At 46.2% G+C, this 27,196-nt stretch overlaps 1 protein-coding gene across 2 annotated transcripts in view; it reads right to left on the bottom strand.

Annotated features, from left to right (window-relative positions):
- Positions 1 to 4,025: 4,025 nt before the first annotated feature.
- Positions 4,026 to 27,196, bottom strand: part of NPHP4 (nephrocystin 4) — a 100,888-nt gene continuing 77,717 nt past the window's right edge. The window contains exons 20-31 of one of the 2 annotated variants that reach the window (XM_024207848.3): positions 22,405 to 22,533; positions 18,332 to 18,540; positions 17,915 to 18,141; positions 17,083 to 17,272; positions 15,696 to 15,782; positions 14,147 to 14,303; positions 13,858 to 13,943; positions 12,515 to 12,600; positions 11,432 to 11,603; positions 7,959 to 8,138; positions 5,246 to 5,389; positions 4,026 to 4,665 (exon numbers count right to left, since the gene is read on the bottom strand). In XM_024207848.3, coding sequence (XP_024063616.2) covers positions 4,525 to 4,665; positions 5,246 to 5,389; positions 7,959 to 8,138; positions 11,432 to 11,603; positions 12,515 to 12,600; positions 13,858 to 13,943; positions 14,147 to 14,303; positions 15,696 to 15,782; positions 17,083 to 17,272; positions 17,915 to 18,141; positions 18,332 to 18,540; positions 22,405 to 22,533 — 1,808 coding nt within the window. In that variant the 3' untranslated portion in view covers positions 4,026 to 4,524. The remainder of the gene's footprint in view (positions 4,666 to 5,245; positions 5,390 to 7,958; positions 8,139 to 11,431; positions 11,604 to 12,514; positions 12,601 to 13,857; positions 13,944 to 14,146; positions 14,304 to 15,695; positions 15,783 to 17,082; positions 17,273 to 17,914; positions 18,142 to 18,331; positions 18,541 to 22,404; positions 22,534 to 27,196) is intronic. The other variant, XM_029913556.1, reaches the window with a different exon arrangement.

Below are 27,196 nucleotides of genomic sequence, written 5' to 3'. Positions count from 1 at the left end.
TAATCCACATCTAGAGCTGATGGGGAAAATGCAGACAAATTTTGCAAAAACTTTTCATAATTTTTCACAGAAATAATCATCAACTATGACCCCACATGGAAACAGTAACCAGATTTTCATCCACTGTGGCCTATACAAATATAATTTATTTGTTTGTTTGTTTTTGTTTAAATCCTGCTAAAAGTAATGCAGGATCTTTTTCGCAGGCCTGCTTGGACAGTCCTCCAAAATGAATTAGACCTAATGCAAAGAGAATTCAGATCTTCTGCTCAAAATGGATTGTTGAAAACCTCTGCCTGTGTTTTTTCTATACACTGTCTGTCCTTCACAGTTCTGTATTCGGTTTGTCCTTCATTTTTTTCCCCACTGTGCTGTCTGCATGCAGCATTCACACAGCGTTGTCACAGTGCAGTATCTCCTGGCAACTAGGCATTCATTCCCAATTAATTTCCATTGACAATAAGAACAGATGATCATATCTGTGCAGGTTTTATCACAATACCAGCCAGCGCTGCCCTACTGGAAACAGTTAAGAGCGTATTTTGTCTGGTTTCCTACTAAAGATGGCTGATAATGTGAAGAACAGTGACGAGACCTGCAACAGCAGCTTCTTCAACAGCAGATTCACAGAGTTTAATGCCAGAAGAGACCCATTGAATCATCTAGTTTGGCCGCCTGTATATCACGGGATTAAATTTCGCCCAGTTACCCTTGTATTGAACCCAATAATTTGTGTTTGACTAAAGGAAATCTTCCAGAAAGGCATCCAGTCTTTATTTGGAGACATCAAGAGATGTGCCTGTTTATTTACCACTTCTCTTGGTACTTGTTCCAACGGTATTAATACACAGTGATCACATCACCTCTCTATCTTCTTTTTCGATGTGAAACAGATCGAGCTCTCTAATGGGAAGGAATTTCTCCAGCCCTTGAATCATTTTTGTAGCTCTTCACTGCACCCTCTCCAATTTTTCAACATCTTTTGTACAATGTGGACACCAGAACGGGGCTCAGCGTTCCAGTCGCAATACTGCTGTATCGCCTTCCGGCTCCTGCTCGCGATCCTCCTGTTCATACACTCAAGGATCACGTTAGCCCTTGTGCCACAGCATCGCACAGGGAGCTCGGGTTCCGTGGTTTGTCTGCAATGAGCCCTAAAGCCCTTTTGGAGTAACTGCTTTCCAGGATACAGTCCCCAATCTGCAGGTGTGGCCTGTATTCCTTGTTCTAGGTGTGTAACTTTGCACTGGGCTGTATTCAAATACATTTTAATTGAATGGGCCTAGGTTAGTCTACGTTTTGAAGTCTATCAGTTAGCCAGTTCTAAATCCACTTACTGTGTGCTCTATTAACACTGTATGTGCTTATTTTAAGCCACGCGTGGTCCCCACCCGGCCCAATGACTTTACCAAGTGCAGGGAAGGTTGTCAGATCCCAAAGCAAAGCTGAGACTTATGCCTTGTGGAAAATGCTCCTGTTAGAACATACGAGATTCAGCCAAGCACAAACATTGAGTATCCAGCCTCAGAGACACCCAAAGGGCAAGAACAGGGATTGTGTTCTCTTGTTTTCTCCGTCTTTCCCATGCCCCACTTTGGCTTGGGCAGGGGGGGAGGGTTGACGGAAAGTAAGGGTGAGACACGCCCTGCATGAATGACTCTTTCGGTGCTGCAACATGCCAGTGATTAGGGCAGTGCCACAGGCTCACCTGGCTCCTTGTCAGTCCAAGCAGGATTCGGCACCAGCTCCCTGGCTCCAGTCAGTCAAAGGCCCTTTCCCCCTCCACACCCTCCCTCAAGGCAACGCCTTCCTCAGACCCACCTGTGAGCTGAGACTTGCGAGGTTGCTATTTCTGCCCTGGCACCAAGAGAAATGGGATTCGGAGCCTGATCTGCCCAGACGGCCTTGCCCACCAACCTTTCGATGCAATCTGCTTTGTACTTTCCCTGTTCCCATTTCGGTGCCCTCCGCAGAGGACTAGCTTTGCGGCCGGCTCACTGGTGGCAAGAGCGCCCCCGGAGCCTGATTTACACTTACACTGTGGTTTCTCAGTGCTTGGTTACACGGCTGGTTTCAAATTGAAGCCATAAAACATGGTGGAAGCCTAAAAATATAGAAGAGAACTTTGTTCCTTCCTCTTCCCAGTGGTTTTCCTGAGATTGCAGCACACCTCTCCCCAGGCCCTTTGCTCTAGGGTCATGCTCCACTACATTATTATTTGTTGTTATTGGTACTGGGGGAGCCCCCAGGAGTCCCAGTCATGGAACTGCACCCCACTATGCCCAGCGCTCTACAAACACAGTCCCTGCCCCAAAATTATTTATCTGCATCGGGTATTTACACAGCACCAATTCCCATACCGCACTGAGATACCATCTCCTGCTGTACGTGACCATGGCCCTATAAGGTAGGTAGAAGGCATCAGACAGAGCCCAGCCCCAAAGATCTTGTGATTTGTTAGTATGAGGCCCCATAAATGTGCAAGGTGCCCCATCAAAAGGTCAAGAGACAGTCCCTATCAAACAGCATATAATCTAGAGCCTTGAACCTGCTCTCATGGCAAGTAACTCTAGTGAGTTCACCAGGGCTACTCCTGATTCACGCCGGTCTAACTGAAACCAGGTCAACACTACAGACCTAATCGGTATAACGATGTTGCTCAGAGATATGAAAAATCCACACCCGTGAGCGATGTAGTTACACCGACCTAACCCCCCATGTAGACATCGCTACGGTGACAGGAGAGCTTCTTCCACAGCCAGAGCTACCGCCTCTTGGGGAGGTGGATTAACTGCGCTGATGGGAGAAGCTCTCCTTTCAGCGTAGGAGCATCTTCACTACAGCGCTACCGCAGCATACCTGCACCTGAGCAGCTGCGCCATTGTAGTGCTGTATATGAAGATGAGCCCTAAGGAGAGAATAAGGCCTAGGTTAGGTATGGTATATGGCGGGGAGATATGGCCTTAGGCAAGGTGCAGCACCTTGCCTGATGCTATGTTGACCAATGGGGATGAAGGAGCATGAATCGTTGGCATAGACTCCAGAGGCAAAAGGCAATACAATATTGGAGAGGAGCAGCCTATAACACAGAGGTGCGCATGGTCTTCACAATCTCCCCAGATACCGCCCCGTCACGTGCCTGAGTGTTCTGACGGGACAATCCCAGCAGGTGAAAAGGCAGTTCCTCCTCATGGCCTCCCTGCTGAGATTGCCAGCAAGGGGTCTACCTGGGAGGCTGGCATCTGTGCACTGGGAAATGGACGGAGACTACCCACTCGTTTCACATAAGCCACTGCAAATTCATCACCCTATCGTCTACCACTCCCTCGCCTGTGGCTGAGCCAGTGCCCTAGAGGCGATCTTCTCCATTTTCAACCCTCTCCGTCAACTTCCTTTGACTTGATTTTTAATATTAAACAGAGTTAGCCCAATTCTATCCCTTGACCTGTGGCCATAATTAATCTCTTTATTCCTATGTGTACTGTATCGCCTGATTCATGCTTTCCAGCTCCCGCCTTTGCCTTAGATCTGCAAGGGTCCCTTACCCTGAAACCGATACCAGATTTGGATGCTGTGTGCTCATAGATTAAATGAAATTCCGGTGTCAGACAATTTTGACATCTCTAGTACTCACCTTTAGAAGAGATTATCTTCTGTCAATTCAAACAATGCACGAGCTCCGAGCTGACTGAGTGATTTGAAATCACACAGAACCTGCTGAGCCTTTCTAGCCTCTGGGACAGTTCATAGAAACGCAGGTGATGGGCTGGATTGTGGAGAGCTTCTGATCTGTCATTTAAAGGGATTAGCGAGAGGAAGGGCAACCCAGATGCTTGCACCAGCATGCAATGGGGAGCTACTGGCAAACAGAAGCCTTGGAACAGAAAACTCTATGCTGCACTCCGTGGGTTCTGTGCAACAATTTAGATGAGCTGGAATGAGTAAAGTACCATAAAATTGTCATCTTTGTGTACAAAATTCAGTTAAAAAAACAAAATACTTTAAACACACACATTCTGGAAATGCAGCTTTTAAAAATCTGTTAAAAAAAGAATTAAAAAAATAAAAATCCAAACAAGCTCACGGCCAGCAAAGAATAACAGAAATAGTGACAATCGTCTGGACCGTGGCATATGGTATAAATATATAGGGATTAATTTACCATTTTAAGTAGAACAAATATGGCTGTTACATCATTGGAGGTCATGTTAGTGTGCCAAGAATTCAGTCGGACAATAAATCATAGTGACTTGGCCATGGCTTGATTAGATAGAGGCAAACTGCAAAGAGGAAGGAAACACATCCTGACAGCATGTGGGCTAGGTTCACAGAGCAGCTCAATCGGTTTTCTGTCTTCAAACAAACGTGGTCGAGGAAATTCAGAAACAGAAAATCTATGGAGGGAAAAGTCTCTAAAGCTGATAACAACAGGACTCTGTCTCTTGGTAGGTGGAGTAAGATGAAAGCTTCGACAGATGCTCCAGGAACACGTCATTCTACTGACCCTCAGGCAAAGCCTCCTCTTTATTGATAGGCAACCTTCACACAGAAGGTTTCTTCATTCTTGTCTTCGTGGTCATTGATATAAATCAGAATCTCCTCCTCCCCGGTGCTCTGGCTTGGTGCAAACCGCAAGCCAATCGTGTACATCTCCCCTCCTCCAATCTGCAAAAAGAGTGAGATGACAGCGCTAAACATCTCCATTCTCCCTACACCAGCACGGCTCGCACTAGCACTCACGTGTGCATTTGGCACCGAGCTGCAAGAGGGGTCTGTCAGCTGACAAAACAGGCATGGGAGGTGTGCCCGACAGTAACACATAACATGTCCCTGTGTCAGACATCCCAACCCACTGAGTTCACACAGCACCATCCTTCCCTAGCAAACCCTTACAGAGCACAAAAGAAGTCTGAAGTTTTCAAACCGCATGAAGCTTACTCATCTATTTCCAGTCTCCCTGAGCAAATGATGCCGTTTCACTGTGAGTGGAACATGCATTCTAGGATTCATGGTAAAAACCAAATGATGGACCACAAGAGAGCACGACATGCAGGAAAACATTCTCAGGGTGATTTTCAAACGTGTTCACCTCCCAGATCTCCTACTGAAGTCAATAGGTGCAGCCACTGGGCATTGGAGAAAATCATTAACTTTGGAAAACCTTTGAGGATTGAAAACCAGAGAGACAGGCAGGCCTGCTGCAAGGGTATCTGAGCTTCTCCAGCCACTCTGTTTGGTTTGCTACCTCAAAGGAATCCTCCTTGAACTGCAGCAGGTCAGCTCGGTTGGTATGCAGGAAGTACATCCTCCTGGAGGGATATGGGTTCGTGTATGTGATCCGCTTGTTGGAGCCTTTCCCTCCGCCGGCAGGGAGTGTTATTTCAAATGCCTGTGGTTACATATAACAAATCACAGCGTTGTCATTTCAGTTCTGACACAGGCCAAGTCTGAGTAAAAGCACAATGGTTTCCCATATAGTGTAGTAAACACCCCCAGGAAGATTTCCCTTTATTCTGGAGTCACTACCAAAATGTTCAGTAAATTTGCAGAGAGTAAGAACTACTTTATGGAACCCAGCAATGAGTTATTAGAACATGGAAGCGAAGTGATTATGACCCAATCTCAGATACTGTTCAGGCCATTTATGGAAGAAATAACAGAGACGTCTTCTGTTCTTGCTGCCAGGCATATAGACTAGAAGATCCGAAAGGAGCTATCCAGTCCGCACTATCTATCATTCTAAGGCTAACTGTGGATTCAAATCTCCTAGGACCATGTTCATAGGAACAAGAGGCAGGTGGGTCCAAAGTACTCGAGGCTGGCCTGAATCTGCTCCCACCGAAGCCAGTGGTCGAACTCTCATTAGGCCAAGGCTCAGTGTTTTTGAAAATCCCTTTCAAAATGTTTTGACCAGAAACTTTAAGGGGTGTCTTCAGGCTACCCCGATCAGCCCCCTCTCTCCCCACTGCACACCCCATGGCGATGGTGTCCGTGCTGGTTGCAATGCCTCGTGTCTGTTCATTAGTGCTGGTTAGGGTGACCAGATGTCCCGATTTTATAGGGACAGTCCCGATTTTTGGGTCTTTTTCTTATATAGGCTCCTATTACCCCCCACCCCCTGTCCCGATTTTTCACACTTGTTGTCTGATCACCCTAGTGCTGGTCAGAGGAACTTTTCTTCCTCAGTGGATCCTTTGTTAGGCTATTCCCAATGGGTGTGCCAGAGAGGGCCCACTTGAAACCCTTTATTGAAGGCTAAAGTGCTGCATAGGCCTTGCACGGGGGAAACTTTCACTCACTCTGAACACATTAGTTCCCTCACCTCCCCCTGCTTTCCTCTCAGCTCCCACGCAGCTCCCCCAGCCTGAATTCTGCAGCGAGTCTTTTGTATATACGGGGTTATTAGCCTGAATGACAAAGGGACTCAGCTGGGATCATAGCCAGGCTCCTTCGCCAGCTAGCTAGCTAATTTATTTCCATTAGGACAACCACGGTGCTAATTCCCTCACATGGCATACGGGAGTGGTTCTGTCGTTACGAGGGAAGTGTAGCAGTGCTGTACTGTTGCGCTTAACTTCCCCCAATATGGAGTATTTCAGGGAAACGTTTAAAACTGAACAGTGGCCCGAAATCCCAGAGCAGACTGGAGTCAGCGCTAATAGGAAATACCCCTGCTGTCACTGACTTTCAGAATGGGGGCTCTACGGGTGGAGCTACCTTCAAAACAGAGGCCGAACATGATTTTCTGATGGTTTTCAGCGGGATTGTTCACAGGCTGAAAGTTAAGCACATGCTTAAGTGCATCCTAGATCCAGGTCACAGTGCCCAGCACGATGTAACCCATAACATACAGCAGGTTCCCTCTAAATCCTCTATGATATATTCTGAATACAAGAGCTACCCACAACTGTTACCATAGACACACATGCCACTACAGCCCTGATTCTGGAAAGCACTTAAACACGTGCATAAAGTCCCGCTGACTTCAGTGGCAGTTAAGCACGTGCTTTCCTGAATAGGCATGGATTTGTGCTTCGGTGCTTTCCTGACCTGGGGCCTGTATACATAAAATCGGGAGAAGGAGTAGTATTTATGTACAAAGGGAAAAACCACTAGTGCTTCCTCTGGTTATACCCAGGACCATACCTAAAGCAGCTGTCCAGACATAGTAATATAAAGTTATTATTATAATTCCTATGGCAATTTGATTGTATATGGCATGTGAAGGCAGTTACTTTGGGGCTAGTTGCTGTTAAAAATATTACTACTTTAAGGTGATTAACTCAAAGAATAAAGTGGTTTTGTCACTATCTGTCCCAGATGTTTAGGAATCAGTTTTATGATCCTATAATCTATTCCTGGTGAAGGGAAGAGTCTTTCAAGGTTGAAAAGACTGCAAAGAAAGAAAAACACTGCCCAAAGAATAATTATAAAAAATCAAAATGTTCTACACACATTCTGGAGTTCTAACAACACAGGATAATAGTCTTGTCCTTCCTGTACAATGGATGATTTGGAAGTTTTTCATACTCAATGCAAGGGACTGATTTCTGACGAGAAGTGGTGGCTAAAGGCTATGGTGATGGGTGACAGAGATAGACAGTAAATAGATAGCTATGGATGGTAGTGACCGTTCCGGTAAAACTAGTCAGCTCACTTTGCACTCAGGGCAGTTCCATCTTTGGCAAATAAGATTTAACTAGCAGCTAACAGCCCATGCTGTCGCACAGGGTAATTTGTAGAGTCAACATGGCTGAGAACTTAAAAATTTGATCGTAACAGACCACGAATCCCAGTGATGACTGAACCTGGCGACATTCTAAACAAAAAGAGCTCTCAGCCATGCTTGTAGCTGTTTCCATCACTTCACACTGACTCAACAGACATTCTAGGCTTACGAGTGACACACAGACAGAGTGACCTGCCTGGAATGTTGTTATATGGGTGCACCCAGGTACCTTGGAAATGACAGGCTGTCGGCAGGAGACACACACCAGCCAGGACGAAACAAGCTGGTGGTACTCCACATCCACCAGATTGAGGTAAACAAATCTGCTGCCAGCTTTCTGAGGCCTCACGCCGATATGCAGGTCCTGCACCCCGTTCGGAGGGAGAATAAACACGCCTTTGGGATCCACCTACAGGAAGTGAGCAAAATGGAAACAGGCAGGAATGGCCAAACGTTAGTGCAGCAACCAAGCTGTAGGAACACAAATTCTACACATGCCGATAGGGCCTCTCTGCCTCTCAGGAAAGACAATGAAAAGGTTTAATTAGAATCCCCAAATGATGTATCTCTCAGGTCCTGGGAATTAGGTCTCAATCTGGTACACTCCAGCTCAAAATGTTTTATATTAAAAATGCAAGAAAATCAGAATTGTCTAGATGAAAACGAAAGATGGTATCAGGGATGATCAAAGTTATCGGCACTGTTAATATAACATGTTATTGGGATAGTCTCAGCATGAGAGACAGTGGAGGAGAAATTAACCCAAACTTTTACATGTGCCATGAAAGATCTTTTTAGAGGCACCAACCTGGTGTCCTTTGATCAAGTCAGAAGGGAAGCTAATCTACTGTACCTTCTAGACGCCAGTTTGGAATATAAATTAGACACTGATCAAATGTCGAGAAATGTGTGTTTCTGAGAAGGAAATTAAAGCTGGATGCATTAATAAACTAGGCTCTAACTTCATTGTCAAATCTCTGTCTGAGTTGCACATTCAGAGTCTGTCTGCAGAGGAACTTTGCTTAGCAGAATGAATTTCAATAACAAAAATGTAGTTAGCAACATCTAGAGTGCTAATCTCAGCTAGAAATGTTAACCCTGTTACTGCCCTGTGGATGCCTGATGCAGGATCAAAAAAATGCTTTCAATAGAGTGCTATACATTGAAGGTATACTTGAGGCATGAGATGCCATGTGCAAAACAGATGGTCTCTGAATATATTTGGTTTTGTTGAGTTATGTACTTTAATGTTACAGCCATCATTTTTATTTTATACACACACCCGGCAAAGATAGTTCTGGCATTTTGTGTTTTACTTAAAAATTCTTTTCTGAGAGCCCTATCAATATGATATCGACTACCAGAATACCGTCTGATTAGCTAGAAGGAAAGTTATTTGTAGAGCTGGAACTTCCTACTTGAAGTGGAATAGATACTTTGAAATATCAGAGTAACAGACACTTTCATTTTAGGTGCCAAACAGATTTATGAATCAGATAAAAGACCCATGTGACATTACACAGCAAACAAGGAGGGGAGGGGGTGTTTAATCTCCTGAGAGAGGCTTATCTGACAGGGTCTAATGCTTTCCTCAACTGCTGACAAGCTCAGCTTCTTCACATTAGCATGATATTCACACTCCGAAAAGGGAGATGCTTATCAACCTGCTCTAGGAAGGAGAGTCTGGAGCTAGTCCTTAGAGTTCAATGAAAACCATTTGCTAAGGCCGTCAAAAAGAAACCTGCTTCACTTAGCACAGGCACAAGTTGTGAGATCGAGGCCCACGTTTTCAAAATTCTGTGTGCCTCTGTCGCTTGTTGGCCAGTTTTTCAGACTCACGGGGCCTGATTTTCCGAGCTGGCAAGCGCCCCAATTTCCAGCTGAGAGCAGGGCGAGTTATGGGTGCTCAACGCCTCTTAAAATCAGGCTCTAGGGGTTTCAAGCTAAAAGTTGGAACAGCCATAATTAGTGGACACTTTGATAATTTGGTCCTGAACTAATAACATTGATGCAGCAAAGCTCAAGGAGTGTCAAGAGGGTTTGGAAGAGGCCAGTCTAAAGGCAAAGCGGCGTCTATGTAAAATCTGAACAGAGTTTGATGTGCACGGTCACAGCGTGGCTGGCCCCTGTGCAGTAGGCCTAGCTCCCCTCTGCCAGGGCAGGAGTCCCCATTTGTCTGATGAAGAGGGCAGGAGGGCAGCAGGTGGGTACTAATAAAGGTCAGGAAGAGGCCCAGTGAGTCAGAGCAGACTGGTTCAGTCAGGGGCAGGTTACACCAGAGGAGGTCCCAGAAGGAAGCAGAAGGTGATTCCTAGAAAAGGCAGGAGATCAGCAAGCGGTGTTTGCTGGCTGGTGTGTCCCCAAGCCAGAAAGCCAGGGCTGGAGGGCTAAGGAGGGCTGAAAGCACCAGGAGGAGATGGCTGTAGGCTCTAAGCTGAAGATCTGGAGCCAGGGGCCACAGAGGGCTGAAGGCAAGGGAGCAGCAAAGGGGCTTGCCCACTGACATCTCCAGGGCCAGAACTGGACCCAGAGCAACCATGAGAGAGTCAGGGGGAATGAGGGGAGCTCCCCTGACAAGAATGTTCCCAGGAGAGAGGCTGTGGGGGTTCCCGCTGGGAAAAGAGGGTTTGCACTCTGGGTGGAAGGATGGCTGTTCTGGTACAAGGACAGGAGAGGGCTGTGCTGGAGAGCCGGGATGTGGTGAGGGACACCGGGGCTGCACTGGAGGGCTGGGATGTGGTGAGAGACACTGGGGCTGCACTGGAGGGCTGGGATGTGGTGAGGGACACTGGGGCTGCACTGGAGGGCTGGGATGTGGTGAGAGACACTGGGGCTGTATGTTACATGTACTAGTTGGACTATGTTGGGGGAAATCTGGACTCTGGCTGTGGAACTTTTGCAATGATTTATATACATGGGACTTTTGTAATAAATGAACCCAACAAGACCTATATTTACAGTAAGAAAGACTGTTTGGATTGTTTCGGAGGACTCTGAAAGGGGAAACTGAGGGTGCTCCAGGCCGGGGCTGCCTTCTCACACATGCTTCCCTGCAATGTATTACAGTTTTAATTACCACTTCAGCCAACGACAGCCCAGCCCCGATGTCACAAGAAGCTAACACAGAATTCAAGATGTACAACTCCCAACCATAATTCAGGTCACTGCAATGAAAGCCGCCCATTGTGGTAACTGAGCTCGCTTGGGACGCCGTCAAGGGGATTCATCTCCACGTTCTGCCTCAGTGAGGACAACATTTAAACACGGATTTCTTTATTTCCTAATTTCTGGAGTGGCAATGGAGTTTGTGTGTCTTTTATTATTCACATTTATAATTACGACTAAATGAATTCTAAAGAAATTATTAGTCTTCAGATAGTCTCATTAATTCAGATAATTTGCCCCCTGGGGTTTTGTACCAATGATCCTACACATGACGACTTTAATCAAAAGATAATTATAATGAAGACTTTATGGCAGTAAATTGTTCATAATTCCTAATGGGATTGGTTTCATATTGGAGGGTTATTTTCACTGGGACTGTCAATGTAAGTCCATTCATAATTATAATTGTGAAGGATTTCACTAATTTTCAACTCACCCCTAACTACAGACTCTTCCAAATGAAAAGTTTCTCTTTGTGGTGGGGAAGGAAGAGAGGAATTGGCAGCAAACACTGCTGAGTCCAATGGCAGAGCCTACCTTCAGCTCCTGGGTATGCGAGGTGTAAGCTCTCACTTTCCGGATGGTTTGGGTGCCCCTGAGAACCAAGGAAAGGCGGGTCAGCTGGCCAGTTATGCAGCTAACGTCCACACGTTGCAGCGAGTGAAGGTAAAATTGCCAGATCTGAATGGGAGCAGCAAGCCAGGTGTCCCTGGAGCAGAGAGAAGAGGCGCCTGTCATGACGGTACCAAAGGAAAAGGTGACACTGGTTCAGGAGGCATTTCCAAAATGAATGAAAACATACAACTGCAGATGGGAAGGAGGAAATTGTGCTTCCGGTTCCGAAGTGTTTGCACATGCACTCACGTACACCGTGTAAAAGGCATGCACAGGAATTCCAGAGAAGACAAGTTTGGCTGAGATATGTGAATCGACTTCACTCCCAGGCAACCTTACGCAGGTGAAATTTTCCAAAGCCCCTGGCTGTTTCGGGAGTTTCAGTCCCGTTGAAAGTCAAGCTGAGCTACTGCCCCAAGGCTCAGACAGGCCCAGAGGATACGCAGGGTGCACACCCCGCAGTGATCAGAGAGGGGATGGAGTGAGTATTCTCCCCACCAAGCTGTACAAGGCAACCCCACAGAGCCCAACTGTGGGGAAATAATCCATTAAGTGAGACTAGATGGATTTGTCTAACGCAACTAAAGAAAAAGCAGACAGCCAGAGGGAACTGCTGTTATTTCGTCTCACCTCAGCCCTCATTCAGAGCTCAAGGAGACATCAGCTGCCACAGACACAGATCACTGTAATGAACAGTTTCTCAGGAAGTGGGCTTTCTCGCTGTGGGTGTGCATTCAGTCCTCACTATATGTGCGTGTGTTTTCTATTGTCTCTTGTACAAAAATCTTCAGAACCCCCTAAACATCTTCCACCCTAGTCTGGGTTTTGCAAGCAGACGTATTTCAAGAGAATCATACAGATCTTCTTGCAGATTTTTGCTTGTCAGAAACATAAGTCATGCGCTGGAACCAGTGTCCTAGGAATGTTCCATGTGCATTTCCTTATCTGCTCTGACAAGGTTTCTGGAGAATTCTCGCTCTTCTACTTTTAGATTCTCCTACTTACGTGTAAATAGCAACAAAGAATGTTTTGATCTGTGGGCTTGGTCCTCCAGCTACTTTTAAGAACACATCCTGTGGCTCCCCAGGACCCTGAGTACAGAAATCAGAAAGCATCATTAGAATAGTTAACCGAGAGATCAAACCAGCTAACGAGGACCCCAGGGGTTCCTTTTCCCTTTATTTTAACCCCCCACCACTTCACTTCCACAAGCAGAGGGTTCCAGAACCCAGCTAAACTACCCTATAAAATTATTATACAGCTTGGCTTCTTCCAGCATTTTTAATTACAAAAGAGGATACAAATGGCTCTCACATTCCGGGTCTGTTTCAGTAATTAGATTTTGCAGAATTTTCCCCAAGTTTTCTAACAAGCCATAATCCAATTACCATGCTAGCAGATTTCTGCAATGGCAATTAACAAGCACCTTCATTACCATCCGCATTTATGTGTGAGTTTGTTTTTCATTTAAATCCCAACCGGCTGAAAATAAAACCCAGGAAACTTGGAATCAGAGCTAAAAATTACAACACAGAGCACATCATGAGCTGCTTTTCTATGCATCTCCCTCTGATGGCCTGATCCAAAGCCCATTGACAGTCAGTGAGAGCCTGTCATTAACCTCCGTGGGCTTTGGATCCGGCTCTGAAAGCGTCTCAGTTATGAAGTAGATACACTGACTGTCAATGGGTTTTGAATCAGGCCATCAGAGGGAGATGCAGGAGAACAAGCAACACTTGTATGATGGAGAAATATCATCGCCTGAAAGGAAAGGGATCAGAAGTTAGAGCGATCTGTTTATTTATTGATTGATTGATCGTGTGGCCCTCCTCCTTGTAGTATCTGAGTCTTGAGCACTTGGATGCTGGCTTGGAATATGACACAAAGAGCAGCACCGCAATCCAGTTGAGGTTTTGCGGTCTATTCAGTCAGGACACATTTTTATTTCTTTCCTAACTGGTCGTTTTAGACCCTCTGATTTCTGAAGAATTCATCTGTGGCACCTCACTGGAAAGCTGGTGTTTCCATAAGTGGTAGTTTCCACCAGCATTTCAAATCTGGCCTTTCTTCACATGAGCAATGCAGGGCAGCATGACGAATGATGGTCTAAATTGCGGTATTAAACACACGCTGCAAACATGACGAGATCAGGCTAGAGAAGTCCTGTTCCTTTTTGACAGGGGAGTGAGGCAGTCACAACCTAGTAACACCCCATATTCTATCATTACAGATCAATGAACCATTGGTGCATGGTATCTCTGCTTTAGAGAAAGGGATCAATAGAAAAGAGATGGTGAACGTGAAGGATACACTCCACTGGATTTCCGCTTGATTTTTGTAAGTAGTACCATTTTTTTTGTTTCGCAAATGATGTTGGGGTCACTGCAGCGGACGTACATCTCCGGTTCCCCACCTGGCATTCCTGCTGGGGCACCTGGGGAAAAGAGCATAAGATGACCACTCTCCCTGCTGTTAGGCATAGGCCCATCTCCTGCCCCTGTTATCAGGAAGGCCTGCAAGCTGGCAAATCTCTAAGCATGTATCTCTTTAAAATCTACAACCCTGCAAAACAAAACATGGAAACACAAGCGGACACAGTATTTGCATGCCAGTTCCCAGCTGGACGCAGACAGTTACCTGGCAGGGTGTACCATGGAGGTAACCGTATGGACTTCTTCAGGAAGGTGAGCTCCGGGTGATAGAATCGGAATGTCTGATCCACCACGTGGGGCTGAGGCTCCACATTAACACTGAGAATTGCAATGGGTTTGTCACCATTTGCCTTAAAGGAGATCTGTGCAAAACAAAAATAACAATGAATTCGCCGAGAGAGAAAGAAAAGAGACCGTCAACAAATGCTACAGCAGGGGTTGGCAACCGTCCGCATGCAGCCCATCAGGGTAATCCGCTGGCGGGCCATGAGACATTTTGTTTACGTTGACCGTCCGCAGGCACGGCCCCCCGCAGCTCCCAGTGGCCGCGGTTCGCCATTCCCGGCCAATGGGAGGTGCAGGAAGCGGTGGCCAGCACGTCCCTGCGGCCCGCGCCACTTCCCACATTGCCTGCCTACGGTCAATGTAAACAAAATCTTTCGCAGCCCACCAGCAGATTACCCTGATGGGCCGCATGCCGACGGTTGCCGATCCCTGTGCTACAGCAAGAGAAAATACCATCTCTGGCTTTCATTCTGCTCAATAATGGGAACAAAATCAATTCTCAATCTGTTTACAGCTCTGAAGTAGTTACCACTGAATAGCATGGGACCCAGGATGCTATTAAGAAAATTCAATTTAGATAAATATGTGAGGGTAAAATCTAAAACTGTGAATGGAATCTCCAAGGCATTGAAACCATGTATTTCAGGGGAGTAGCTTTAAACCAATACCTGATAGAGGAATTAAAAACCAAGCACAGGATGCTGACATAGAGGTCAATAGATACGTTTGCAAACAAAATCCTTTTTAAAACAATGCTTGCCCTGGTTGTAAAGTCATTGTCTTTTTCTCTTTTCATAACAAAAACTGTATGAGAAGCCACACAGACAGGACTGGGTCCTAAATAGCCATGTTCTCTAAATATATACAAACACATAGAGCCTAGTTACCCATACCCTGCCACACTGGTTTGTGGTGGCATTTACAACAGAGAGCACAGTGAACATCAGCAGAGGGCTCCCAACGCATTAAAAGGGATACTACCCTATTTCTATACACTACAATAGACATCCAATGAAATTCACAAAAGTTTATTTCCTGATAATGAAAAACCTTATGGCCTGCCATAAATGGGCAGTTAAAAGGAATTATATATGTGTAGGCTCAATCTTTGTCACAGGGTTTTGATCCTTGTAACAGGCTGTAAAACTCATTGCAGTCCACCTAAACGACAGCCAGGGCCGGCTCCAGTTTTTTTGCCGCCCCAAGCGGCGAAGCGGGAAAAAAAAAAAAAAGAGAGATAAAGCCGCGATTGGCGGCACTTCGGCGGCAGCTCTACCGCACCGCTTCATTCTTCGGCGGCAATTTGGCAGTGGGTCCTTCGCTCCAAGAGGGACTGAGGAACCTGCCGCTGAATTGCTGCTGAAGACCCGAACGTGCCACCCCTTCCCATTGGCCGCCCCAAGCACCTGCTTCCTTTGCTGGTGCCCGGAGCCGGCCCTGATGACAGCACTTCTTTTTGCCTCTGTTACCTTGATGCGTTTTGTCAGCATGGCACTGGACTTCCAGGGGGGTGCAGCTTCTGTGCCTTTATTGAATCTCAGCTCAGCAGGGCCCTGCTAGAAACAAAGAAGCAATAATCATGCAAAGAAGCAGTGTACATCACGTCATGAATGCATTCTTTGGAATTTTCACCACTGTTTTGTTCTAAATCTATAATGTTTAAGAAACCGTATCACAATGAAAACTAGTAAAGGTAAAATTCTCCTCCCAGAGCCTCCAGCTGTCCCTCTGCTCTTGATCAGCTGCTCTTTACATACACAGATCAATGAAAGTTCCCTGCACGTTGAGAGAGCAGAGATCCACTATACAGATCTGAAAGATAACGTTGTCCTGTAAAACAGGAAGTGCTCTGCTCTCCTTTGCACCTGGGAATTCAGGTACTAACTTTAAAACACCGTGAATTGCAAATTCCTTGCTGTTCCTGGTCTCTTTGCAGTGTTGTTGAGGAAGTGAGAGTTGCTTTTCTATATTTCTGCATGTTCTCATCATTGGTGGCTTTGCTAAAAACTGTGAACATCAATAAAATACTGCACTGTATTGCAGACAGCATCAAGAACCTGGGAGGAGGACTGTTATCATTTGAACCCTCTCTTCTGTCTCATTGCTGAGAGTTAAAGGAGCACTCTAGGATTACATAGCTGGCTTGTACCTCTGGCCTAACCACTCTGAATTCTACAAGCACCCAGCAGCTTTGCCTCGCCTATTCATTTATTCTGTGGCATTGAGCTAAAAAGGGAATAAAAGGGAACTATTTGGATACAATCTCATTTTAAAAGCCAGTTTTATGCTTCTAAAGAGCAGACTAAGGGTCACATTCATCCCACTGATGGAGTTACACCGATGAATTTGGCCCTAAATCTTAACACACAAGAACTGAGAAGCACAGGCGGACGTGAGCCAGTTGCAAAGGTAGAGGGGATTGTTCCCCCTGAAGCTAGCGCCCTGTCTTTAAAATTCAAGCCCTCTCTTTTTTAATCTTCATGTGAGCCTCACAACCTCACAACCACTGTGTGTTTGTTTGCTATGATTCAATCACAACAGATGGACAAGCCACTTTGGCCTCGAAGGTTGAGTCCCTTCTTATTTTTTCCAATTGTGTGTGTTCTTTGTTTCCTGGTTCTGGCTGGGGCCAGAAGAGAAAAGATTACAGAAAAGCCTCTTCCAGATATTTCTGACGTCTCCCAAAGACATTCAGCCATTGCTCCTCTGCAATAAAGACCTGATATTTTTAGGCCTCCCCTTATGAGCTAAGTCATATTTCTGTAAATTTCTTGGTGTGATACGTGGCATACTTTCCTCATTGTTTTATTTGTCCTTTGTCATAATGTAGTAGAAGAGAGAGGGTAATATGTGTACCTGCATCATGACAGCGTGGTCCACAGAGAAGGCCTGGTATTTAAATGGAATGTGAATGGTCTCTTTGGGGCGCAGGTAGACCTGAGGCATGAGGTTGTCCTGAAGATGGAACATGTCCTCTTCTACTGGAGTAGTCATTGTTTGGGTCAGCTCTTTGAAGTGTCTCCACTCCCTACTGTCCACAATAACACTGTGGAAAAAAATCATAGGCAGAGTTACTTTGGGGACAGAAACCCGGGAGCTGGGGTTCCCCCCGATCCCAAAATGAGGCTGTGAGTTATACCTAAACCTCAGTGGGGGGGGGGGGGGGGGGGGGGTTGGAACAAAGACCGTGGCTGGAATGTGCACGCACCCATTAAATGGAAAGAAAACTCCAAAATCCACCACACCTTTGATCTGGGAAATGAAGACCTCTCCTCTCCCCCAATACACCCCCCCCAGAACACTGCACAGTGAGGCACGTGAATTACAGATTGTGGTTGCATTGGTCACTGCTAGTGGCAGGATAACTAGGGTGGCAACTCCTCTGTGCTTAGCTTCTCGGTAACTTGCATTCTCCCATCCCTTTGCATAGTGATACGGGACGTGGGGAGAAAACAAAGAAAAGTGAAATCTCTGGAGGGGGGGAAGCAGGTCATTGGTATATGATGGAGCCCTCATTATAGACTGACCCTCTTTCCCAATAAAGCCTCAAACGCTAGATGGAAAAGCAACAAGCTCAATCCCAAAGACACCTCTTGTCTTGCGCTTCCATAAGTGCCTCTCTGCTCTGGGCTGGCTTTCCAAGTGTAACGTGCAGTATTTGGGAGGGGAGAATGTCTCTGGCTCCTACCTCAGCTCAGGGTGGTCGATCTCGATCGTCACCGTGTGCTGGACGTTGTATGGGTTTCTCAGGGCAAACTCAAAGAACTCTGCTGTGCCCAGCGTGGCATAGAGCGTGTAGTTGGTGGTGATGGCCTGAATCAGCATGCTAGAGATGCTCTCGGCCTTGATGCGCTCCCGGTAGGCATCAATAATCTGCAGGTCCCTGGCGTGCTGGATGCGCTCCTCACGCCGGCCCTATTGAAGAAGAGACGCCTATGACCAACAACACACTGATGTGGGCCCCTCCCCTGCGTGTCTAAGGATTCATCCTAAGGAACCCGACCCCAGCCCTGACACGAGAGATGCGACAGGGTGTTTTGTCAGGCCTGGCTCCCGTTTGCTCTCTGGTCCCAAGATCGTTCCGACAGCGCTCCGTGCTCCTCACCATGCGGCTTGCTCTCCTCCCATTGACGTCCTCCTGGGCTTCGAGCTGTCGCACCATCATCATCCTCTCCAGCTTCCGCCTGCGGATGACGCTGGCCTCGCGGCTGGCGTGCTGGAAGGCCGTGCTCACTTCCTGCAGGCGGCTGAACAGCATGGCAGCCAGCTCGCTGTCCACGTCCGCCAGCTTCTGGGCTTGGGACACGTTCTTAGCTGGGTGCAAAGGAAACAAGGGTCAGAGTCTGGGGCTGAAGGAGTCGGGGTGTGGACCCCATGGGGGACAGTGCAGTAGCCAGCGGAGACGGAGATGGATGGATGACATGGGCAAACAGACGGATATGCTGACTTGAGTTGCCTCAAGCATGCAGGTGTTTGAAGCCTTCTAGACCGGCAAGCTAAGTGAAGCGGTAACCACCAGGAAGGGGAGCCGAGGAACAGCCACTTTGCGGTACATACTGTTCTTTCCTTGACCGAGCCTTAGTCTGGCCTATGGGGCCGATTAAAACTGAGTAGTTCCGGTAGAAGCCTGGGTAGTAAGTGGAATTATACCAAGGTCCCTCTCCCAGGGTTTGGCACTGAAATTGGCAGTGAAAGCAACATGCCCAGGGCTGTCAGGCAGTTTTTTATATTATGCAGTTTCTGAAGCTTTCCACAGACAGCGGATAAATCACATCTCTCCTGATGTGTGGCCATCATGCCAGATCTGAGCAAGAAGGAAAGCCAAGCGACACATTGCGCTATATTAATTCTCTCTGGCCTGTGGATCCCAACTGTGGCCAACAAAAGTTCCTCTCAGTAGTGACAACATAACTACGAGGCCTGGATTAAATACAGAATAAATAACAAGCATCTGGGATTTATGGGGTTCTGGGTTCATCTGGATATTCTGGCGATTGTATAAATCAAACAATCTCAAGCTACCAAATGTTCCAAAAGAGAATTCTGTTCCTCTCCCTTAATTCAAAACCTGCCTGTTTCCTGCTGTACACTATACACACATCTACATTTTTATTAAAATGTTCTTTCGCTTCCCTCCCTCTCATTTCTCCACAAAATTGCCACTGGAGCAGCTCCCAATTGAAGTGCCAGCCAAATATTTAACATGTGAAATACAATCCACTACCAAGCACTTGATGCATGGGATTAAACTCTCTACATGACGTGTAACTCCACACATAGGCTGTTTGAGTCTTGCTGCATTACATTTTCTTTAAAAATTGGTAAACAAGGGTTATTTGCAAATTACCCACCTGAATTTAATTTTAAATCCATTTAACTGCTTCCCAGACATGGCAAATTGGGTTAGACATCTTGAGCCAAAATGCTCGTATTTTAGCAATAGTCATATTTCAGTAAGTGTCCGCAATGTTTAACCTTATGGGCCATGTCAAAAAGTTAATGGGAAAGGAGGATGCCTGGCTGGAAAAGCCTGTCTCAGTAGGGGAGATTCTGCAATTTAAAAGCTGAATGTTCTGTTATCAAAACCATTCCACGGAGGGTGCAGTCATCCAGCATGCACAGCTCAGCACATGGAGCACTCCACCTGGAGTGTGGCACCCAGCCAGGCATTTACATTTCCCATATCTCTGTGCTTCCTAACTCCTGCTGAATTCGAAGAATGTGTGCTGTGGGAGAGAGGATTCAGAGCGGATTTCTGACCCACCGGGGAGGAGAGGAAATCTTGTGAGGGAGCATGTTTTTGAGGGATTTCCAGGTCAGAGAATTTGCTTCAAAATCTAAACCTTTGACTTTTCTCTGAACTGAACCTTATGAGGTTCTCTGGTGAACAGACACACACACACTTGCATGCGTCCTGACACACATGTACACACATGCTCTCCACAAGATGTGGGCTTGATGCGAGAATTTCTGTGCTTTGCAGGAGATCAGACTAGGAGATCATAACGGTCCCTTCTGGCCTTAAAATCTCTGATTCTTCTTCTTCCTGCATTACATTTTTTAACACTTTGTGCAAAATGTCTAATTATTTCAATACTTCATGTGCCTCGTCATAGAATCATAGAAATGTAGGACCTGGATAGATCATCTAGTCTGCACTGAGGCGGGACTGAGTATCATCTACAATCCCTGGTAGGTGTTTGTCTAACCTGTCCTGAAAAACCTCCACTGACGGCAGGATAACTAGGGTAGATTTGACACAAACCTCCAATGACGGAGATGCCATAACCTCCCTAGGTAATTTGTTCCAGTGCTTAACTACCATTACAGTTGAAAAGATTTTCCCCTAAGTCTCTGTTGCTGCAATTTAAGCCTGTTACTTCTTGTCCTGTCCTCAGTGGTTAAGGAGAACAATTTATCATTCACACTTTATAACAACATTTCATGTACTTGAAAACTGTTATCATGTCCCCCCTTAGTCTTCCCTTCCCCAGACTAAATAAACCCATTGTTTTCAGTCTTTCCTCACTGGTCAGGCTTTCTAGACCTTTAATAATTTCCATTGCTCTCCTCTAGACTTTCTCCAATTTGTCCACATCTTTCCTGAAGTGTGGTGCCCAGATGACCACCCAGGTTTTTCATTGGGAATACAGCTGTTGTATAAATCGCTCACGCACAATAGGGCACAATGGGACAACCTGTCCTATTGACACTCATCAGAAAGTCCATTAAAAGCATGCATAGATGCATAATAGTATTTCTGTAGCCCCTATCTCCCCTGGGAATTCTGCTTATGGGCAGCTCTCTTTCATTTCACACACCATCTGGATCTCCTTTGGGAACAGGTGCTTAATTTGGTAAAATATTTCAACGACTCTTACTCAAGAAATATACCCAATTCCAGCTGCACAAACGCATCATGAATAGCACAGGGCAGAGAATGTATATGTATGTGTTCGTCTGTGCTCTTGTGCACTTGCATTTCGGCACAGATGTGCGTTTAGTGAGCTGACGAGCAGAATGTGGAAGATTAATTTCTCTCTCTAAGAGCCTGATTCTCATCTACACGATGGCGCAGACTCACTGATGCTGCGAGAGCAGTGTCAAGGAACCTAAATGTAAATGACAAGCAGGCCCGAAGTGTTTGAAAAATCTTACATGCCAGGCACTGACCATTGTTAAAGGCAGGGCTGGGTGAAATGTATGTTAAGCTCATCTGAACCTGGACATAATAAGGGGTTCCCATTTCCTGAATGCAACACACACCCCTTCGCAGGAAAGAGTTAAATTTGGGCCCAAGACTCTTTGTCCAGGCCTAGATAAAGGCAAGCAGGCCTCTAAACTTCAATAATTACTTAAAGGAATATAATTTTCAACTTGAGCCTTCCCACCTCTAAATACATGGGCTGTTGCTGCTCTCTGATATAAGGGAGTTTAAATCACCACTAGGCTGAAAATCAACAGCCATCTTTCATCCGCTGCAATTGCAGACTAACAGGAACGTAAATTCCACGTATTGGATCCCAGCTATGCAGGCTCAGAGCTGCAGAGTAAAGCTTGATTTTCACAGCGCCAACCTCAGCAAACACTTTGTCTGATTAAAGAGGTGAGAGAATAGGGCCTGTGAATCATGGACTCAGCTGACGGAGGCTCATACAAGTGTTTTTCTGACAACAGCTTCATTTCCAGCAGACAAGCAAGGGGATGGGCTTCTCCGTTTACTAAAGGATGGACTCGATGCCTCAGTGCCTTAACAGCTAAGGATTTACCTCCTGGACCGGACCATATCTGGGAACTGGAACAAGTCTGGTGAAAAGCATCACCTAAGATTGGCCGATCATAGCTCAGCCTCTCAGTGTATGTTTGTCAGCACCCGCTGAGCAAACATCAGGTTCTGAACATTCACAGCACAGGGGAGTGAATCAGGCAGCAGCCATGGGGGTAGATAATTTGGGGAACAAAATCCCCAATAACCCACCAGCAGATGGACCACTTCACACAGATAGAACATATGTTTGTAACATGATATTGTGGGAGAAAAGGGGAAACACCGAGTCCAGGGACCCAGTGCACACGGTACTTGTGTCTTTGAACAATCGTCACCTTTGGTACTTTTAATAGCGCACAGGAGAAAAGCTATTGCCAGGCCACAATGAGCTAGGAGCCAACGGGACTTACCCCCAGGCGTATGGAGGGAGAACAAGCTGCCTCCGTGGAAGTTGCTGGTCCCATCATGCGAGGAGACAATGCGAGAGCGGGAAGGTGGCAAGGAGTTTGATTTCTTCAGCCTCTGCTCACACAGGTGACCTGCAACAGAAGCACAGAGCTGGTGAAGCCGGGCAGGCGGGCTCCAGCCACGCCCAGAAAAAATGCCCTTTGCTAAGGGGATCTGCCTTGCTAGCGAGGAGTCGGAATGACTCCGGCCCAGCAATGATCCCCATCCACCACAGGAGAGAGGCGTGTCTTAAGTTGGACCCTGAGGGTAGGATTTTCTGAAGTGCTCCGTTAGCCTAACTTGGCTTCCGTTAAAGCCAATGGGAGAGTTAACAGTGACTGCAATATTAACAGCAATACCTAGCACTTGTATAGAACTCACCCTCAGCAGATCTGAAAGCACTTCACAGAGGAGGGCACGATCATTATCCCCATTCTACAGATGGGGAAACTGAGGCACAGAAAGGTTACAGTGACTTGCTGATGGTCACCCAGCATGCCAGTGGCAGAGTTGGGAATAGAACCCCGGTCTCCCCATCCTGTGCCCTGGCCACTAAGCCACTGAGCACCCACAAAAATACCTTTGTTTTTAATAACAGTTCAGTGCTCAAGGGGTGCCAGATGGACATCCCTGGATCCCAATGCCTTCTGTTCATCTCCAGCAGAGACAGCAGCATTGCAAGGTTCACCCACACACGGGGTTAACATGCTTCAGCCCGGCCCTGGTGGGACCACCTCTTGGAGCCAGCAGAGTTTTGTCTGCACGGTCCACACTCAGTATTGCTAGCAAGGGGCCAGTTAGTATCAGTAGGGACAATGGAGCCTGACTGAGACCACTGTCTCATTTCACACTCCACCCATAGGTGACATTTATTCTAATACTGCACACTGTTCCTCCCAGGGGTACCTGCTGCCAGCTGCTTCATGTCACTGCAGGACACAGATACCAGATCACAACATGCCGTAAAAAAATTCCCTGCTGCTATAAATGGGCAAAATTCCAGTGAAATCAAGAATTTGGCCAAAATGTATCTAACTTCTATCACAACCATAGCCCAAAACTAACCAGTTCTCTGGCAAGAGAATAAGAGCAACCATTTTTAAAAAAAATTGTTTTAGCTAATTCCATTTCTCAAAGTACTGTGATTAAAGTTCACTTTCCCTTCTCGGGCTATGTATTTTTCTTTCCCTTTTCTCAACTCTCGACAAACTTCAGGCTGGTTCCTTTCACAGAACCAGAACAAATAAGCATACGAAACAAATCGACATACCCCAGAGCAATGTTCATAAAATATCCATCTGCACCAATGCGTGTGACTGAGCAGAGAGAGAGCTGTGTTTACAGCACGGTGCAGGACAGTTATGGGGTAAGAATGTTACACATATTGATCCAGCGCCCCCACCTGAACAGTTAGCCCGTATAATTTAAATACAGACGCATCAGGCTTCCCTTTGTCAGAGCGAAGAGTGATCCTATTACCCTATTTGTACTCATTTTTCATTGATTTCAGTGTTTCATTGAGCAGAACACAGCGTGTGCTTTGTGACCTTGAAACATAACAGTGGATTTCTGCAGTCACTTAAGCGGACTCCAGTTCAATTATTACTATCAATCATGTTGATTACAGTAGTGCCTCATGACCAACAAAGAGTAGGGCCGATTGTGTTAGGTGCTGTACAAAAACAGAGCAGCCAACAGTCCTGCCTCGAACCGCCGACAATCAAAATAAAGCAGACAGATGCAGGGTCGGGGAGGGGGAGACCAGAACAGCAGAGTGAACTATGGGATGGCTGCAGACAGCCTGGGGCTGCCCCAGCTGAGTTAGGTAACTAGGAGGTGATCAGCTGAATGGTAAGGACAGAGAAGGGGGCTGTGACGTTAAAAGGAAGAGGGGTGAAGGGGCAGGCCTGGGGAGAAGAGAGTGGGAGAGGCAGGTGTCGGGGAGGGGAATGGGGAAGGTTGGAGCAAACAGCCAATCAACACAGGGAACAGCGGGTCCGACAGAGCTGTAGGAAGTTCCCTGAATGGCTCTGGCTGCTTCTGCAGCTGCTCTGACCAGCTGGAGCCTCGCCCTGCACCTCGGGTGCTTCGTTTCGCGTTGAACTGGAAAAGCATCACGGACTATCCAAAGCATCTTCCTTCTGACCCAGGGAAGGGTGTCCAAGGAGGTACCGTTAGGCTTTTTATAGATGCATGTCCTTGATTCTCGGTCCACAGGAGTCCTCACAGAACCTCACTACAGCCACTGCAAAACCTGCACGCTCTACTGGTGTAATGAAGTTCAGATTTAAGGAGTTGAGGCATCATGTATCTACAGAAAGAGATTTGCTTCCCCAAACACACACACTGCTGCATTTTAAAGTCAGTTTGCCCAGGACTGAAGTAGACAGACATATTTCTTCTGATTTTGTAACAGCCTCTCATGAACTTTGCCAAAGTTTTTCAGGTTTCAAAAGCACCACTGAAAAATGAGCGTCTCCTCCTGCTAAATCTTTTATCACTTCAGCTTACTTCTCAGATGAAGTAAATGCAATTTGGAATTTGTGAATGTTGTTATGAGGAATGGAAATTACCAAAGGAACTGATTGGCTGACAAGACTTGCACTGGATAGGCCCAAAACAATACTAAACATTTTGGTAAGACAAGGTCAAGTTTGGGAGACTTAACACATTGTCTTGCTTTCTGAGTGAAATTTGCACTCCCCAGTGGTTGCCACTGTAGAAAATACATACTGTGCCATGCCAACATGGCCACAAGAAAACGTGCCCATTATAGAAAAGTTCTGTAGGTTTTAATAGCAAATGATAACTTTTCTACAGGTCTTTTGGACCTTGCTATGAATTTAATAGAACATTATATCCCTGCTATAGAATTCTGCGGGATGGTTTAAAAAAAAAAAAGTCAGCGGTAACCATAGATTCACGTCTCTGTTACATTTTCTAGATTTTGGGGTGACTGCTGTAGAACCCTATTCGTTTCATCCCTGTTACATTTTATAGGACTTTTCCCATAAGGGACAGGATAACTGTTCCCATTCACTAACGATTTAGACACTGCTGGATTTTTACTATGGGTCTTTGCAGTATGTAAGTGACATTTTCTTTATTGCTACCACTGAAAATACATATCTTAAAAGAGCCAATAGCTGTCCAGAGTCCCTGGAGCCAGGGTGAGGGGCTTTCATTACCGGCAAGAGGCCCAAATACGCCCTGGCATTTGCTTGTATCACTGGCAAAGTTTGTTATTCCAATGTCTCTTCCTCCCACATACTAGCTCATATATCAAGTGAAGAAAAACTAGCCCTAACACTGATCCATTTACTGTCTTGTCACCTCTCTGTGCTGCTGTAATTACATCCATATATAGGCTATCCCAAACTGTACAGGATGAAGCTATAAAGTTGTCTGCGGATTCACCTAACCTACAAATGCACTCTGTCCTTCAGATAAAAGCTCCATAAATGTGGAGAATTGGAGACATTTGGCTGCAGCACGTGAAATTGTCTGTCAGTATTTAGGGCTGGATTCCCGTGGGCCCTGTACAAGTGTCTAGGGGAGGGCCCGAAGTGCGTTCTCCTCCCCACGCCCCTGAGCCTGGGCACACCCTCTCTGGGGAGCAGAGGAATTGTACCCAGCTGGGGCAGCTCCAAAGAGATGGGATGAAGACAGGACCATGCCAGCGCCCCCAACTTGCAGAGAAGAGTGCACCCTGCATGCTGGCAAGAGATGGCAGAGCTGCTGATTCAAGGCACGCCTCCCCACAGCAAGCTGGGAAGGATTCTAGCACAACAAAGAGCCAAGTGTTAAAACTGCACAACCCTTAAAATGTGAGCTGTGATGTCATCTGTGATGAGACCATCCACTTTACAGTTTGTAGGGCTGTCTTTGGTAAACACAGGCAGTAACGTATTGTTGCAGTGTGTGATGAACTGTCGGAAGACAGGATACCGACGAGATGGACCATTGGTCTGACCCAGTATGGCTGTTCTTATGTCTTAGGTACTAAGGTGACTGGCACTATGCAAAATACAACAGCTAGATACAGCTTTTGAATGTCAGGACACTCTATCAGTTATACATGTATACTCTTTTCATGTGTACAACTCCTGCAAATGCGTCATTAGCAGAAATAGCTCAAGCTGTTTAGGCATCTGAGAATATTAACACGGACAGTGAGAACATGAACATTATCCACCAGGGCATGTGCCCCGAAGCTCTCACAATGTTAAGGATAGTGTCAGTGCAACTCTGATCTAGAGTCTGCCTCTGCCAGCTCTGCGGCGAACACTGCTCCCGGGCTTACAGTAGTTCACACATTCTCCCACTGGAAACCTGCAACCCTACAGAGCTCATCTCTGAGAGATATGAACTTCGTTATTTAAAATTACCTTGTTGATCATTTCTAAAGCACCAAAAATCAGAAAAATATCATGCTATAAAGATGCCATTTAACTCCATTTACAGCTAATCCTGCCTAGCGCTTCAGTGTGAATGGCAATAGAAGGATTAGCCACTCTGAGTAGCAGAAGCTTCTTTTTCTGCAGCTCAGTTTAAAGGGTTACGGTCAATTTAAAAAAAAAAACACTTTGATGGAGAATGTTCTGAGTAACAGCCAAGATTACTAGAATGGAAGGAGATTTCAGACATCTTTTCCAGTTTGGTTACTGTGCATGACAGCACTTTGTGTTTAGGCATTATTGCCGCTGCTCCTGGATGGTCAGTTTCCCTTTATTGTTTGCGTGGGTCTTTCACACA

This window comes from Terrapene carolina, unplaced genomic scaffold, assembly GCF_002925995.2.
Source record: "Terrapene carolina triunguis isolate 2854851 unplaced genomic scaffold, T_m_triunguis-2.0 Scaffold714, whole genome shotgun sequence".
Taxonomy (NCBI): Eukaryota; Metazoa; Chordata; order Testudines; family Emydidae; genus Terrapene; species Terrapene triunguis.
Note: the sequence above shows the minus strand (reverse complement) of the source record. Positions and strands in the feature narration are given on the sequence as shown.